Source organism: Neltuma alba, unplaced genomic scaffold (genome assembly GCF_004799145.2).
Source record: "Neltuma alba isolate B1F8T4 unplaced genomic scaffold, ASM479914v2 tig00012062_pilon, whole genome shotgun sequence".
Lineage (NCBI taxonomy): Eukaryota > Viridiplantae > Streptophyta > Magnoliopsida > Fabales > Fabaceae > Neltuma > Neltuma alba.
Genome location: NW_021636623.1, coordinates 125417 through 140055, shown reverse-complemented (window position 1 = coordinate 140055; position 14639 = coordinate 125417). Strand labels below are relative to the sequence as shown.

Genomic DNA, 14639 nt, shown 5'->3' with positions numbered 1-14639 from the left:
CACTAATCACCTTTGAAAAGCAACCCACCTTCGGTTCTTCTCTCTCTGTGTTCGGCGCTATTAACGGCCACTGTGTGCCTCCAAAAAGCCTGAAATTTTGGGCTGTGATTCTACACCTCTCACCGGAGAGGGAGCCTAAATTACATCCCACATTCCCCACAATGAGAACATGACGACGTCCCCTCAGCCGCCGACCGCCGTTAGAAAGGTTGTCGTCGAAGTAGTGGAGGCCCGCGATCTTCTTCCCAAGGATGGCCAGGGAAGCTCCAGCCCTTACGTCATGGCCGAGTTCGACGGACAGAAGAAAAGAACCACCACCAGATTCAAAGAGATGAACCCTGTTTGGAACGAGGCTATCGAGTTCATAGCATCTGACCCAGAAAATATGGAGTACGAAGTGCTAGAGATCGAGGTCTTCAACGACAAGAAGTACGGAAATGGGGTTGGCCGTAAGAATCAGTTTCTGGGTAGAGTGAAGCTGTATGGCACCCAGTTTGCAAGGAGAGGGGAGGAGAGTTTGGACTATTTTGCTTTGGAGAGAAAGAGCATGTTCAACTGGGTTAGGGGCGAAATTGGCCTCAAGATTTACTACTACGATGAGTTGATTCATCAGGAGCAGATAATCCCGCAGCAGCAACTTACAGAGCAAGAAAGGACGAAGACGAAGACGAAAGCGAAGACGAAATCTCCTCCCACTCTAGTGGCTGAGGAAGAAAGGGTTTCCGAGGAACCTGTTCCCATCGAGCATTACGTACCGGAAGAGCATTCTGAATCGCCTCCCGTTTGGCTACTGAAGAAGAAGGAGAAGGAGAAGAAGAATCACCGCCGCAGGTGGTCAATCTTCCTGAGGATCAACTTTTGACAGAATTGGGAGGCGCGACTGTTTCAGAGATCCAAGACCCTCCAGAAGTGAAAATTTTGGAGGCAGTCCGAATGGGAGCAGGAGAGAGAGTGAGAAATATGAAGAAGCCTATCGGAGATGATTACCTTCGTCCGGTTGCGCCCGGCAGGGCTGCCGGGGCCGCACCGGCACCGCCACCGGAGAGGGTTCCACGGTATGATTTTGTGGAGCCGATGCGGTACCTGTTCGTCAGAGCCATTAAGGCCCGTGGGCTTGCTCAGAATGACAATCCCTATGTAAAGATTTGTACGCCCAGTCGTTTCGTCAGATCAAAACCTGCAACTTACCGACCTAAGGACCGCCACGATTCGCCGGAATGGAACCAGGTGTTTGCGCTGGGATACAGCGCCGATTCTAGGAACGCGAACTTAGAGATTTGTTTGGGACTCTCCAACTGAGAAATTTCTAGGAGGTGTTTGCTTCGATCTTTCTGACGTGCCCGTGCGAAACACTCCTCATAGATGCGGTACCTGTTCGTCAGAGCCATTAAGGCCCGTGGGCTTGCTCAGAATGACAATCCCTATGTAAAGATTTGTACGCCCAGTCGTTTCGTCAGATCAAAACCTGCAACTTACCGACCTAAGGACCGCCACGATTCGCCGGAATGGAACCAGGTGTTTGCGCTGGGATACAGCGCCGATTCTAGGAACGCGAACTTAGAGATTTCTGTTTGGGACTCTCCAACTGAGAAATTTCTAGGAGGTGTTTGCTTCGATCTTTCTGACGTGCCCGTGCGAAACACTCCTCATAGACCGGTGGCCTCGCAATGGTACCACCTAGAAGGCGCCGACTCCGGTCAGAGTCCCACGAAGATTTCCGGCGACATTCAGCTTTCCATCTGGATCGGCACACAAGCCGATGATGCTTACCCAAAAGCTAGGAGCTCGGACACGCCGTATATGGCTCACACTCGTCCCAAAGTGTACCAATCCCCGAAGCTATGGTACCTGCGGGTGAACGTGATCGAAGCTCGAGACCTCAACATCACTGCCAACCTACCTCCATTGACGCCGCCGGACATTAGAGTAAAGGTCCAACTGGGTTTTCAGTCAGCACGAACAATGCGAGGCTCCGTGATGAACCGCCCTGCCATTTCCTTCCACTGGAATGAAGACCTCTTGTTCGTCGCAGGCGAGCCTCTGACAGACTCCGTGATCTTGGTCGTAGAAGCACGCACCGGCAACGAATTCATCCCACTCGGCCGCACTGTAATGCCCTTGAGTTCCATCGAGCGACGCATCGACGAGCGCCACGTGGCACCGAAATGGTTCGCATTGGAGGGTGGGTCCTATTGTGGGCGCGTGTCTATCTGCGTCTGTGCTGGAAGGTGGGTATCATGTGCTTGACGAAGCGGCGCACGTGTGCAGCGACTTCCGACCAACGGAGAAGCATCTCTGGAAGCCGGCGATCGGAATTCTGGAGCTGGGCATAATGGGGGCTCATGCTCTTCTTCCCATGAAAACCAAAGGCGCGGAAAAGGGGTCCACCGATGCTTACTGTGTGGCCAAGTACGGAAAGAAGTGGGTCCGTACTCGAACCATCACGGACAGCTTTGATCCACGCTGGAACGAGCAGTACACGTGGCAGGTATACGACCCTTGTACAGTTTTGACTGTTGGGGTGTTTGACAACTGGCGCATGTTTGCCGACGTGTCAGAAGATAAGCCCGATTGTCGTATGGGCAAGGTACGGATACGAATATCCACTCTTGAGAGCAACAAGATATACACGAATTCATTTCCTTTAATGGTGTTATCAAGAACCGGGTTGAAGAAAATGGGTGAGATTGAGCTGGCGGTTCGATTTGCCTACTCGTCAATTTTGCCCGACACGTTTCGGGTCTACGGGCAGCCATTGCTTCCTCGAATGCACTATCTCCGGCCAATTGGAGTGGCGCAACAAGAGGCCCTCCGTGGGGCAGCCACAAAGATGGTGATCCAGTCGATGTCTCAGGAAGATCCACCGTTGGGTCATGAGGTGGTTCGGTATATGCTGGATTCGGACTCACACAATTGGAGCATGAGAAAAAGCAAGGCCAACTGGTTTCGGATCGTGGGGATTCTAGCATGGGCTATCGGGTTGACAAAATGGGTGGACAATATCAAAAGGTGGAAAAACCCGACCACAACCATATTCTTTCATTTCATATACATTGTGCTTGTTTGTTACCCGGATTTGATTGTCCCTTTCGCCTTCCTCTACGTGGTCCTAATCGGAATTTGGTGTTACCGGTTCAAGCCCAAAATACCTGCTGGGATGGACACCCGAATGTCACAAGCGGACACGGTTGACCCGGATGAGCTAGATGAGGAGTTTGACACAATCCCGAGTTCAAAACCACCCGATATAGTTCGGATCCGGTATGACAGGTTACGGTTGGTGTCAGCCCGGGTCCAGAAGGTTTTGGGGGATCTGGCCACCCAAGGGGAGAGAATACAAGCCTTGATGGGCTGGAGGGACCCGAGGGCCACAAAATTATTCATCGGGGTGTGTTTGGTAATTGCAATGATAATGTTTGTGGTGCCCACAAAAATGGTGGCCGTGGCCGTAGGGTTCTACTACCTTCGTCATCCCATGTTTAGGGACCCAATGCCGCCGGCGAGCTTGAACTTTTTCCGGCGACTTCCAAGCATGTCCGATCGGTTAATGTAGATTTAAGGGACTACATTTTTTGTTCTTGCCCTTTTCTTTAAATTTTTTTTAATGACTGACAGTGACAATTTTTTGAGACGTGAAGATCTAAATAGTGGAGCGAAAGATAGGGAGAAGGAGGTGAGACAAAGGAACAACTATCAAGGATCTGAAAAAGGGTGTAGGGGGATCATGAAGAAAAGTGACAAGTTGTCATCACGTTTTCGCTTTTTGAGATTATCGAATGGATTGACTATGTCACTATTCTAAACTCGAAATAAGTTAAAGGATGTTGGGGGCAAATAGCCTGCTTTGGAGAGTGTAGAAAATTTTGGGGCTTTATGTTTGGGAAAGCATATGATATTGGATCTCTTTTTACTCTGGAATATCAGAAAAAGAAGAAGAAAAAATTATTGGCATTTACGGTTCCTTTTCTGCATCACTACATATGTTGTGTAATATCAATCAGATTTTTGGTTTTGGAGTCAAGATGAGCTTACTTTACCAAAAAGGCTTCTTCATGTGGGGATGAAAGGGTTCCGATTTGTTACTGTTCATGAATAAAATAAGTGAACTTAAAGTAACATTCTATTCTAATTCTCACAATCATTGTATGTTATCATAATCATGTGTCTTACAACCAACCTTAGAAAATATGGTTTTTTTTTTTTACCTAAACATAGATATTCTTTTATTAGAAATAATTTTTCGAGACGCTATTAGTATTAAATATGTATACTTCTTGCAGTGAAAATTTATAAGGATTAACTCATATTGTTAGAGCAAATTCCCATCAGTTAAACAAAGATCCTCTTAATTTTTCCGTTTGGGTTTTTTAAAAAAATTCTGGTTTGAACTGGATCCAACTACATGGCATGATGAAGGTGTACTATAGTATGGACGCGTCTGGAGAAAAAGTGAGGAAAGTGTGAGCACGTGATATAGCTGCACACAACTTGGAAATTTGAAACAAAACCGTAGCTGTTGAGGCAGCTTTAACTTTTGACTTTGTAGGGTCAGTGTCACAGTTTAGGAGCCACACAATTCAACAGAAGCAAGAACACCTGAATTTATATATATTTGATTCTCACTTCTTCAGAATATTTTGACATCTTTGATTCATTTCTGTACACGCCACTGGACGCATTAATGTGTGCCTCAGTATGCCCAACTTCATAATTACGATTGGACTGCTGGATGGGATCATGCAGAAAAGACATTTGAACTTGAAATTAATACGTATGTTTTGACCATCAGAAATTAATATGTATGTGTTGAGCAGAGATAATAAAAATATCATAATCATTATATTAATAATTAATAAATGTTTTGATATTCATTTAATTCCTCTTCCTCTCCATATGGCAGCTAAACAAAATTATTGGAACCAAACCAATGATAGATAAAGTGGGGACAGATGAGACGCAAAAAACTAATGGTAATCATGTGGTAAAGCCTGGTGTGTTTATTTATAGTAGAAGTTAAAAAAGGGAGCTTTCGTTAATGGCTTGCAATGGGTGGATATTAGTCTTTTGTGCTAAAATTGCTGCAAACCTGAGAATTAGTGTGCGGTAGTTGATTATTTTGCTCCACCAATGAAACTTCTCTCCAGCTTGTTGGAGCATATTTAAGGTTGCAGATCGATCTTTCTGACCTTGTACAAAATACCAAGTGACTCGAGACATCAGGTGATGCATTCTTCCACTGGTATAATCCACTTTCGATGCATATGCCAGAACGTTCTCTGAAAATTGTAAAACACATGATAATAATTTTCTTGTTTGGAGTTGATCATGTTAAATTAATTTCTCCTACTATAAGTTTTTACAAGCATCAACTTGATCTCTCTGTGTTTCATTAATTTTGCTATTGGACTTGTTCAAAGAGGAGAAACATAAGGTGCGAGTTTCATTTGGAATTCTGTTCAAAAGAAGTTTCTGGGAAATTTTAAAACAAGAGTGGTACGGGTAGATTTTTAAAGACTGTAAGAGCAGTGAATGTAATGTTATCTAGAATAAATCTATCGTTCCCTGATCTTGAAATTGGGTATGCTATCAATAGTTTGAAGTTCGAACAGCTTGTAACCAGTTTTAACAAACCTATGCATGATTTTTCCCAGGAAACCAAGTCAAAAATCTACTGCTACGCTTGATTTAAATATGGGAGAGACTGAAGAGCACGTTAAAGATGCAGGTGAAATTGAGAAGAAAAAGGAAGACAAAGCAGAGGATGGTGCAGAAGATGAAGAAAGAGGAGAAAGATAAGACGAAGGTGGGGAAGATAAAGCTGCTGATGAGGAAAAAACAGTGCAAGGACAAAAAAAGAAGAAGAAAGAAAAGAAAGAGAAAAGTGAGAATGGTGAAGGAGAAGAAGAAAAATGTAAGGACAAGGAAAAGAAGAACCCTGCAGATAAGAAGGATCCTTCAAAACTTCAGGCAAAGCTTGAAAAACTAGATTCCAAGATCCAGGCCCTCCAGGCTAAGAAAGAGGAGATCCTCAAACTGCTTGAAGAAGCCAAACAAGGTGCAGAAAACCCAACCCAGTGAATCTGCTCTTCGCATCAATCAATGTACATTATACAAGTCTAGGCATTTCCCTGCATAATTTTGTTTTATGATTTGGTCATTGAATTTGTTATTCCCTGTTAAGATATGCTTGTTAAAGATACAAGTTAACACTAAAGTTAAAAGACATCTGATTATGTTGAAATATCCAGAACCAGAATATATACAAAGTTCTGAGATTTGTTACCTCCATTGGCCAGGTTGCATATAAAAGGCTTTTAGGGCGTGTTTGGCTGGGGCTTTTTGAGGCGGACCGCGGTTGAGAGGAGGGAAAACTGTTTGGTTGGGAAAAATGGAAGGCAGGGAACAAATTTTTTATTTTTATTACTAAAATACCCTAATTAACTTTGTGTTGTTCCGAAATTACTTCCTGCTGCGATTAAATTATTTTAAAAAAAAGAAGAAGAAGAAAAAAGCCTTCTTATTTCGGCGTCTACTGTCCAATGTCCGTCACCAACAACAAGAGACCACTAAAGTTCAACCCCTCCCCTCCCTTGAGCCCAACACTACCTTATTGCTAATCCTACATCAGAAATTTTGAGAGAAATTTTTTTTTAAAAAAAAAGGCCTTTTGTGTGTCCATTAAGTATGCCAATTTGTGTCAACTATTTGATTAAAATGAAGAAAAAAACAGTGCACGATTAACATAATAACTTTTGTTAAGATATCTGGATATTTTTAGCAATAACTATGAATTCTGAACAGGGGGCTTCATATGTTCAGTTTTAACTTCTTCCTTTTTTCTTTTTTTTGGCCAACTGTTCAGTTTTAACTTTAAACATGAAGAAATAATATTTGGTCAATATCAAAGATATGAATAGAAAATAGAAATTATATCATTTAGCAATTCAATTATTTTTTTCCCCCAAAAGAAGGTTAGGGCACAAGGTATGGATGCATGACTCGCATGGTAGGGTGACACTCAAGCACTTCATAATGAAGTCTTGACATGTAGCAGTGAATCAAAAATAAATATTTAGGAGAAAACTGACAATGGATCAAATTTTTAGTCCATAATTTAAAAATAAAGGTCTCATTTTTATTTACTCAAAAAAAAGGTCTCATTTTTATAGATATCTTTCATGGAAAATAAAAACTTTTGGGCCATAAAACACCACGTTCCATTAGAGGATAAAGCGATCACCAACATGATTGGTGGAAAATCATATCCCAGGATCCCGTAAGCCGCAAAACAAGATATCACATTATGCGCCAAAAAAGAAAAGAAAAGAAAAAAGTCCTCTCATTCTCTCTCTACCTGTCCCACGTGGCAGTTGTCATCCGTTGCAGAAAAATTCCTCCTTGCGAGCTTAGCTTCGCGTCAATCCATGGCGGTTCATGCACCATCTTCAACTTCTTATCTCCGAGGCCTCCACAGCAACAAACTCTTTTCCTCTAAATTCCGCTACCCCCGCTTGTGTCCTGCCAAGAAATCTCCATTCATCGTGGCTATGGCTCCCAAAAGAAAGGTAACGTACCTTATCTGCAAATTCCGTTTCATTTCATCGGTGTTCTGCTTTCATGAAATTATGAAATTACGTAGCTAGCTAGCCTGTCTCAATCAGAATCCAGCACGAATTATTTCAAAAAATCAACTAGGTTTCATTTCTTTTAGCTTCCATAACGCAAATTGGATCTCAAGATCGATAAATTATGAGGACCGTTGATGAAATGGAATAGGTGAACAAGTACGATGAAAATTGGAAGAAAGAATGGTTCGGGCCGGGAATATTCTACGAAGGGAGCGAGGAGGTGGAGGTAGACGTGTTCAAGAAGCTGGAGCAAAGGAAAGTGCTGAGCAATGTGGAGAAGGCGGGATTGCTATCGAAGGCGGAGGAGCTAGGGTTTACGCTCTCATCCATCGAGAAGTTGGGAGTGTTCTCCAAGGCGGAGGAGCTCGGATTGCTCAGCTTGCTGGAGAAAGCGGCGGAATTTTCTCCGTCGGTGCTGGCATCGGCGGCACTGCCAGCGTTGGTGGCGGCCGTGGCAACGATAGTTCTGATCCCCGATGACTCGGCGGGGCTGGTGGCGGTTCAGGCGATCGTGGCTGCTGCCTTCGGGGTTGGGGCTGTTGGGTTGTTTGTTGGGTCCGTTGTTCTTGGCGGGTTGCAAGAGGCTGATTAATGATGTGAGTAGTGAAAATTACAAAGAAAAGTGTATCAGAAAAATTATCCAGAAATAATGAGTTTTTATTGTGTTTTTGTTTATTTTTATTTCTCTTTTCAAAATTTTTATCCAATTAACTAATTTGAGTAGAAGGTTAAAGAAGCCAATTCAATAATTTAATTATAATAAATGTGTGTCGTGATCTTTTTAAAATATTTTTATATAATTTTAGATTATATATCAGTTTAAATTAAGCAAATTAATTAAAAATTATAAATATAAGAAACAAAATGAATTAAAATCTTATAAGTATGATTCTATTTAATACCAATTAATTCTTATATTAAGAATAAGAAGTAATATACTCCTCAGGTCCTTAATATATGACCCAATTGTTGAGTTGGTTTTAATCCTAAATATAAGACCCATTTTTCATATTTATCAATTTTCTCTAAATTATCCCTATGGATACCCCTCAACCATAATCAAATAGAAGAATGAAAGGGGGTATTAAGAAAGATGATTATGGTGTTTTAGGAAAAACGTGTCACATTTCTTATAATTAACTAACTTACCTAATTTCTTTAATCTAATCAAATTAGTTAAATGAGTCTTATATTAAGGATCAAAGGAGTATATGAACAACATGAAATAATAATTTCTCATGTTATTTTTTCTGAAAATCTGATTTTTCCCATAACTTGGAAAAAAAAAACGAATCGGCTTAATGCTTAAATATGATTATCGGATTAAAAAGGATATTATTTGGTTAAGAGATGGACAACTAAGAAAGTGTTAGGCGGCGCCTTCATTTTCAGAAAACATTGAGGAAAGTTTGACCAAGAAAGTGGATCGGGTGGGATGTATGGCCCAAAATGCAGAGTTAGGCCCAAGAAAGTGGGTAAAAGCAATGGCCCACAGAGGTTAAAAAGGGGAAAACTGGAGATGCGGGGTATCGATCCCCGTACCTCTCGCATGCTAAGCGAGCGCTCTACCATCTGAGCTACATCCCCTGACGAGGGATGTCACCTCTCATACCTTTTATAGTTGTTTACTGTAAACAAAGAACAATAATAAATTGGTGGGTTTATCCCTAGCTTATCATTTCCTATGTTTTGAAGAAGCTTTTTCCGAGGGAAATGACACGTTGCATATAGAACCACAGATAAATTTCGCCCACATTCTTCGTATTTATATGACAAAACCTTAAGTCCTGAGTTACTTGGGAAAAAAAAAAAATCACATAATTCATTAGTCGTGAAGAATCCGCCTTACAGGATGGTCAGAGGTGCACATGTGTCAGGCCCGACATTGGGCCTTCTCAGTTCAGCCCAATTGGCCATCCTATTACGACCTTCCCCTCTGATCGCTCCATAGGATCAAATATCTTTTACCAAAAGCTTATTTCTTGACAAGAAGTCTCTACTTCATTTTGAGGGGCAAAAAAAAAACAGAGAGATTACTTTTTTCTCTGGGTCTCTTTTCATAGCTGGAGATGTTGACGGAGGCCAAACTGACCTAGCTCATCAAATATATGTATAATAAAAATGAGAATTGTCCCATATGTCGTACAAGTCTCTTCTAATTCCCCTTTTTTTTTAACCATTATCCTCCGATGCCTTGTCTGACCAAATATCCTAAACGCAAGAATGATGTCAGAGAATGTGTCTTTAACATCTGTCCAAATGAAAAATTAATTCAAAGCATGCGAAACATATATCTTATTCCTACAGAATAGTCTCTCCACCTAAAGAACAAGAAGATATATCAAAAAGATTGGTTGGATTGAACTAGTGTCACTCTTTGAAAGGTCACAAGAGTTTTTAATGCATTCTCTCAATTTGTTCCCACAAGTTTTTCTTAAATCCATTAATTAAGTCCCCCCCTTTGTTGAATTGTTGTGTCCTCCTCGTTTTTTTAATGCGGGGGAAAAAAAGAGGTGACTTTGGGGGCGGTTTCGTGGCAGATTTGTCTGTCCCTGGGCCATGGACTTGAGATGGACAGGTGGCCCAATCAATATAATAAGATGCCAGGCCACGCGTAAACCTAGGGCCATGTTTCGAACAACCTTGGAAAAGTTTGTGTGGCTTATAACTAGTTCATAAACAGCTTTCAATCATAATTTATAAAATATGATATAAATATATCAGAAGAGTTTTATTTTAACTTAGACAAATATGGTGAGTCCAAACAAACCCTGTTTCATTTTGGAAGCTGACAGGAGGAGATTGGAAGTATTTTCGAAAAAGGGAGGGGCATTTTGGTCAGTGGAAATGATGTCCTTGAAAAGGATGGAAATTGCCTACTCAAGGCATCAGATTGATGCCAACCAGAAATCCATCTCTGTTTCCTTTTTCTTAGGAAGATCCCTCGTTTCCAGCAAATCAAACAGGCCTAAGTCTTGATTCTATAGTCAGAAAACCACGTCAAATGAAAAATGTACAACAGAATCCAATTCTGTGAAATTTCGTATTTCTTAAAATGAATTAATATGAAAGTTCTTACATTTCCCGTCCTTTACGTCTATACATTTATATAAACAAAAATATACTAGGATTTATGGGATTCAGGTGCCCAACGACAAAGGAGATATCCACAGTAAATGAGAAAATATAAGTTCTAATATTAAAAAATATATTTATTGAGAGGGTTTTCACTTTCAATACTTTCAGTATTATAGAATTTGTCTCAAGTTCTAAATAAATAAAATATATATTGTATTCACGGAGAAAAAGAGGAGATATACATAGAAGGCTTTCCATCCTTTGAATAGTAACCAATTAGGTTGTGTACAATTATGGGTTGGTTGTGTATAATATGATTTAAAAATTAAGAATAAGTGGGAGGAGGTAATGTGCCTAAAAATAATCATAAGCCACAAAAACTTGTCACGGTCTAAATTAATTCATCTAACTTTGTTCAAACAAAATTAATTATGGAGAGTGCGATAGAAAACTGTAAAAATCAAGAGAGAGGAAGCTGGGGAAAGCCGACTGGGATTGTGAACGTGGCGTGGGGTGGTGGTGGGTGGGGTCAGGCAAGAAAGCGAGTGATTGGGCCTTTGATTCCCCCCGTTTTGCTCTTCCCCTCCTTGTCATCCCCTCTTTACCCCGCTTTTTACTATTTTTGCCCTTCCCTTATCCTCCGCTCTTTCTCTGCAAACTATTCATGGTCCCCGAGGGATTAGCGCATCTTGATTTGACAAATCAAGGTTCCTGTTTCTAGTTCTACTGAGAAGTGTGGTTGTAACTAACACTATGATAAGCCGGTAATATAAAAATTAATTGGCTAATTTAAATATATTGAGAAAATTTGTTAAATAGTTATTTGTAACAAGTACTACCTCCAGTTCTAATTATAAGAGTTAGTTGACTAATTTGAGAGATTAAGAAAAAAAGTTAAGTTAATTATTTGTAACAAATAGGTGTTGTCTTTTCTAAAATATCCTTACTAATCAAGTGTATTAGTTAAGACTATTTTGGAAAAATATGCATAAATGAGAGACAAAGTGGATTGGGATCTTATATTTAGGATCAAAATAAAAGTCAAATAAAGTCTTATATTAAGGACCGGAGATAGTAGGTCTTATCTTTCTTATAATACTCTTGCTAATCATGTGTATTAATTTAAAAATATTATTTAATAAAACATTTAACATATGTAATTATTAGAAAGACTATTTTAAAAAAATAGACAAATATGAAAAGCATAATGAATTGATAAACATACAATTTCCAAATTAAAAAATGTACTGAAAATTATGCAATGTTTAGTGAAAAAATTTATTCACCTCCTAATGCAATTTATTTCTCATCAATAACGACCATAATAAGTGCTTTATTCTCACAGCTCCCACACGCCATTGTTGTTTGCCTCTCCTTCTCTCTCCAATACTTGTCCTCGAGTTTACCCTTCGCTCCTCTTCTTCTGAGTGATGGGTATGTGCTACCGCTGCTCCCATACCTCCCACATCACTGAGATCATAATCACCAGCTTCTTCCCGCCACAAGCCTTAGATCTTCGCGCCAATTCTACTCTCTTGGATCGCCTGACCAGCTTTATGCTGATTGAGAGTTTCGATCGGAGTCTTCCTCAAATGACGGGTGGAAGGGTCCTCATGGGTTCTCTTACTAACGCTTCCAATTTGAGTCTTTTGCTTCCAAATCAAGCCGCTCCTTCCTCTTCTGACTCTCTTGATGCCTTTTTCCTTCCTGGCTCTTCCTCTTCTTTCCCTGGTACTCTCTCTCTCTCTCTCTCTCTCTCAGCTTTTACTTGCTTCTCTGTTCCTCAACTGTCTTTATTTGTGTCGTATAGATTTTGGATTATAATGATTTCACTCTGGTTATGCTCTATTGGGTGTTCCTGCTTTCATATGCTTTAGTTGTTGTATTCCCCAAGACTCTCCGTGAAGTCTTATTGTTGCTGTTCCAGTAGGAAAACCTCTTGAATTTTTTAATTTGGCTTGCAAGGTTAACTTTACACATGGAGCATTAATTTAAGCGATCGAAGTGAAGATGTAAACTAATTTTTAGGAGGATGGCGGCGATAGAAGCGGAGATTTAACGAGCACTAATGAAATTTCTGATTGTCAATTTGAGCTCTCAAATGTTAAACAATGACTTGTGCAAAACACTCTGATGGATGGAATGAACTATATGAATATCAATTCAAGAAAGGATAGGAAATTGGGCGAGCATGATATTGATGGCTTTTTTTGATGATCTTTCTGATTTACTGTGTTGCTTGTTCAGGTTCAAGATCCATGGTGAGCTTTGAAGATGTTAAACGAGGGAAAGGATGTAATCAGTCATTCTTTAGCCCTTTGATCATGATGAAAACGGAGATGAAGACTTTGATGAACTTTTCATCAACCTGAGAAGAAGAGGCGGCTGACCTCTGATCAAGTCCATTTTCTTGAGAAAAGCTTCGAGGTAGAGAACAAGCTTGAGCCAGAGAGGAAAATTCAACTAGCCAAGGACGTTGGCTTGCAGCCTCGGCAAGTTGCCATTTGGTTTCAGAATCGCGCGCGCGATGGAAGACAAAACAGCTGGAGAGGATTTTGAATCTCTGCAGGCTAGCTATGAGAGTCTTAAAGCTGACTACGATAATCTTCTCAAAGAGAAAGATAAATTAAAAGCTGAGGTAATTCATGATTCTCTTTTGTTGAAAACTGCATAACTTCAGAGCCTTACATCTTACTGATAAAATTTCTCAATTCAGGTTGCAAATCTCACAGAGAAGATGCTTCTAAGAGAGAAACAAGAGGGGGAGTACCAGCAGGATGAGACGAGCAAAGTTAAAGAACAAGAACAAGAGCAAAAGCCCTTGTGTGACACTACTGCTACTTCTGATGGTGAAGGTTCCAAAGTCTCTATTGGGGCATGCAAACAAGAAGACAGATGTTCAGCCAGGAGTGACATATTTGATGCAGATAGCCCACATTACACTGATGGAGTTCACTCTGCGCTGTTGGAGCCTGGGGATTCCTCCTACGTATTTGAACCTGATCAGTCAGATCTATCTCAGGATGAAGAAGACAACTTGAGCAGGAACTTGTTTCCTCCATACGTCATATTTCCCAAGCTTGAAGACGTGGACTACTCCGACCCGTCTGAAAGTTCATGCTGCTTTGAATTCCCAGCTGAAGATCATGATGCCTTTTGGTCCTGGTCTTACTGAGACTAGACCCTCTGTCTTATACATCTGTGCTTGTTAGTCTTTTCACCATGTGTCCAGAGCTTGCGATATCGGTAGATGTGAGTTAGTAATAAAACAAGTCTTTAGCAGCGGCACCCTGGTTCTGAAATTCATGGGGAGTTTCGGGCTGAAATGGTAGTTTACCGTTGGGGGGTCAATAGTGTGTTATGTATGAAGTTTTTGGGCTGAATGTAATTAAATAAACTTGTTCTTCTCTTGGGAAAATGCAGCTTGTGGGTGGGTTGTTTCAAACGCGAAGCTTGAGTAGGTACTAAAGCATTCTTCAAATGAAAGTATTGATTGAACACATTAAGTCGGAATGCAAATCTTGCGTAAAAGGCTAAAAGCTTTCTATCATTCGAACGCTCGAACGAGCAAGTTTTTGTGGGGACTGATAGGCCTACTAAGTAGGACGGACAAAGGCCTAAAAAAAATATTTATATGAACGTGAAAATTATATGACAGGTTAATAAAAAAAATTATTTAATTATACATTTTATAGGTCATAAAACAAAGGTGAATTGAATGAACACGTTGTTATAAGTTTTATTAATTTATTGTGTTAATTGCATGTGCATTAAATGAGTATGGAAACGTTACAATTAAGGAGAGGACGAACAGAAATGGGGATTGCCAGGTGGTCAGTTTAGGACCCCGCGGCTCACATTGGATTCTTGAGACGATACCCCCCATATTGGATTTTCTGCATATATATATATATATATATGGGATTGAATTTT

The 14639-nt window shown here is 40.5% G+C and overlaps 2 protein-coding genes, 1 non-coding gene and 2 pseudogenes across 3 annotated transcripts; 4 read left to right on the top strand and 1 right to left on the bottom strand.

The window, feature by feature from the left end:
• The first annotated feature begins 41 nt into the window (after positions 1-41).
• On the top strand, positions 42-3987 carry LOC114721723 (protein QUIRKY-like; annotated as a pseudogene).
• Positions 3988-5796: 1809 nt separating this feature from the next.
• Positions 5797-6126, top strand: LOC114721699 (protein PXR1; the record flags this gene model as incomplete). Its single annotated transcript, XM_028907549.1, has 1 exon — positions 5797-6126. A coding segment is annotated over one exon (282 nt), but the record flags the coding sequence as incomplete, so codon positions are not given.
• A 1075-nt stretch (positions 6127-7201) lies between these two features.
• On the top strand, positions 7202-8303 carry LOC114721721 (uncharacterized). Its single transcript, XM_028907567.1, has 2 exons — positions 7202-7565; positions 7777-8303. Exons 1-2 carry the CDS (start codon positions 7425-7427, stop codon positions 8218-8220), a joined length of 585 nt encoding a protein of 194 aa, XP_028763400.1. The 5' UTR covers positions 7202-7424; the 3' UTR covers positions 8221-8303.
• Positions 8304-9142: 839 nt separating this feature from the next.
• Positions 9143-9215, bottom strand: TRNAA-AGC (transfer RNA alanine (anticodon AGC)). The gene has a single exon. It is a non-coding gene; the product is annotated as a tRNA-Ala (tRNA).
• Positions 9216-12042: 2827 nt separating this feature from the next.
• Positions 12043-14205, top strand: LOC114721720 (homeobox-leucine zipper protein HAT5-like; annotated as a pseudogene).
• The last annotated feature ends 434 nt before the right edge of the window (positions 14206-14639 follow it).

Bases quoted from the DNA above. Each gene is read 5' to 3' on its own strand.
- LOC114721721 (XM_028907567.1), top strand. From the start codon at position 7,425: ATGGCGGTTCATGCACCATCTTCAACTTCTTATCTCCGAGGCCTCCAC. The intron at 7,566-7,776 runs GTAACGTACCTT...GAAATGGAATAG, and splicing joins CTATGGCTCCCAAAAGAAAG to GTGAACAAGTACGATGAAAA.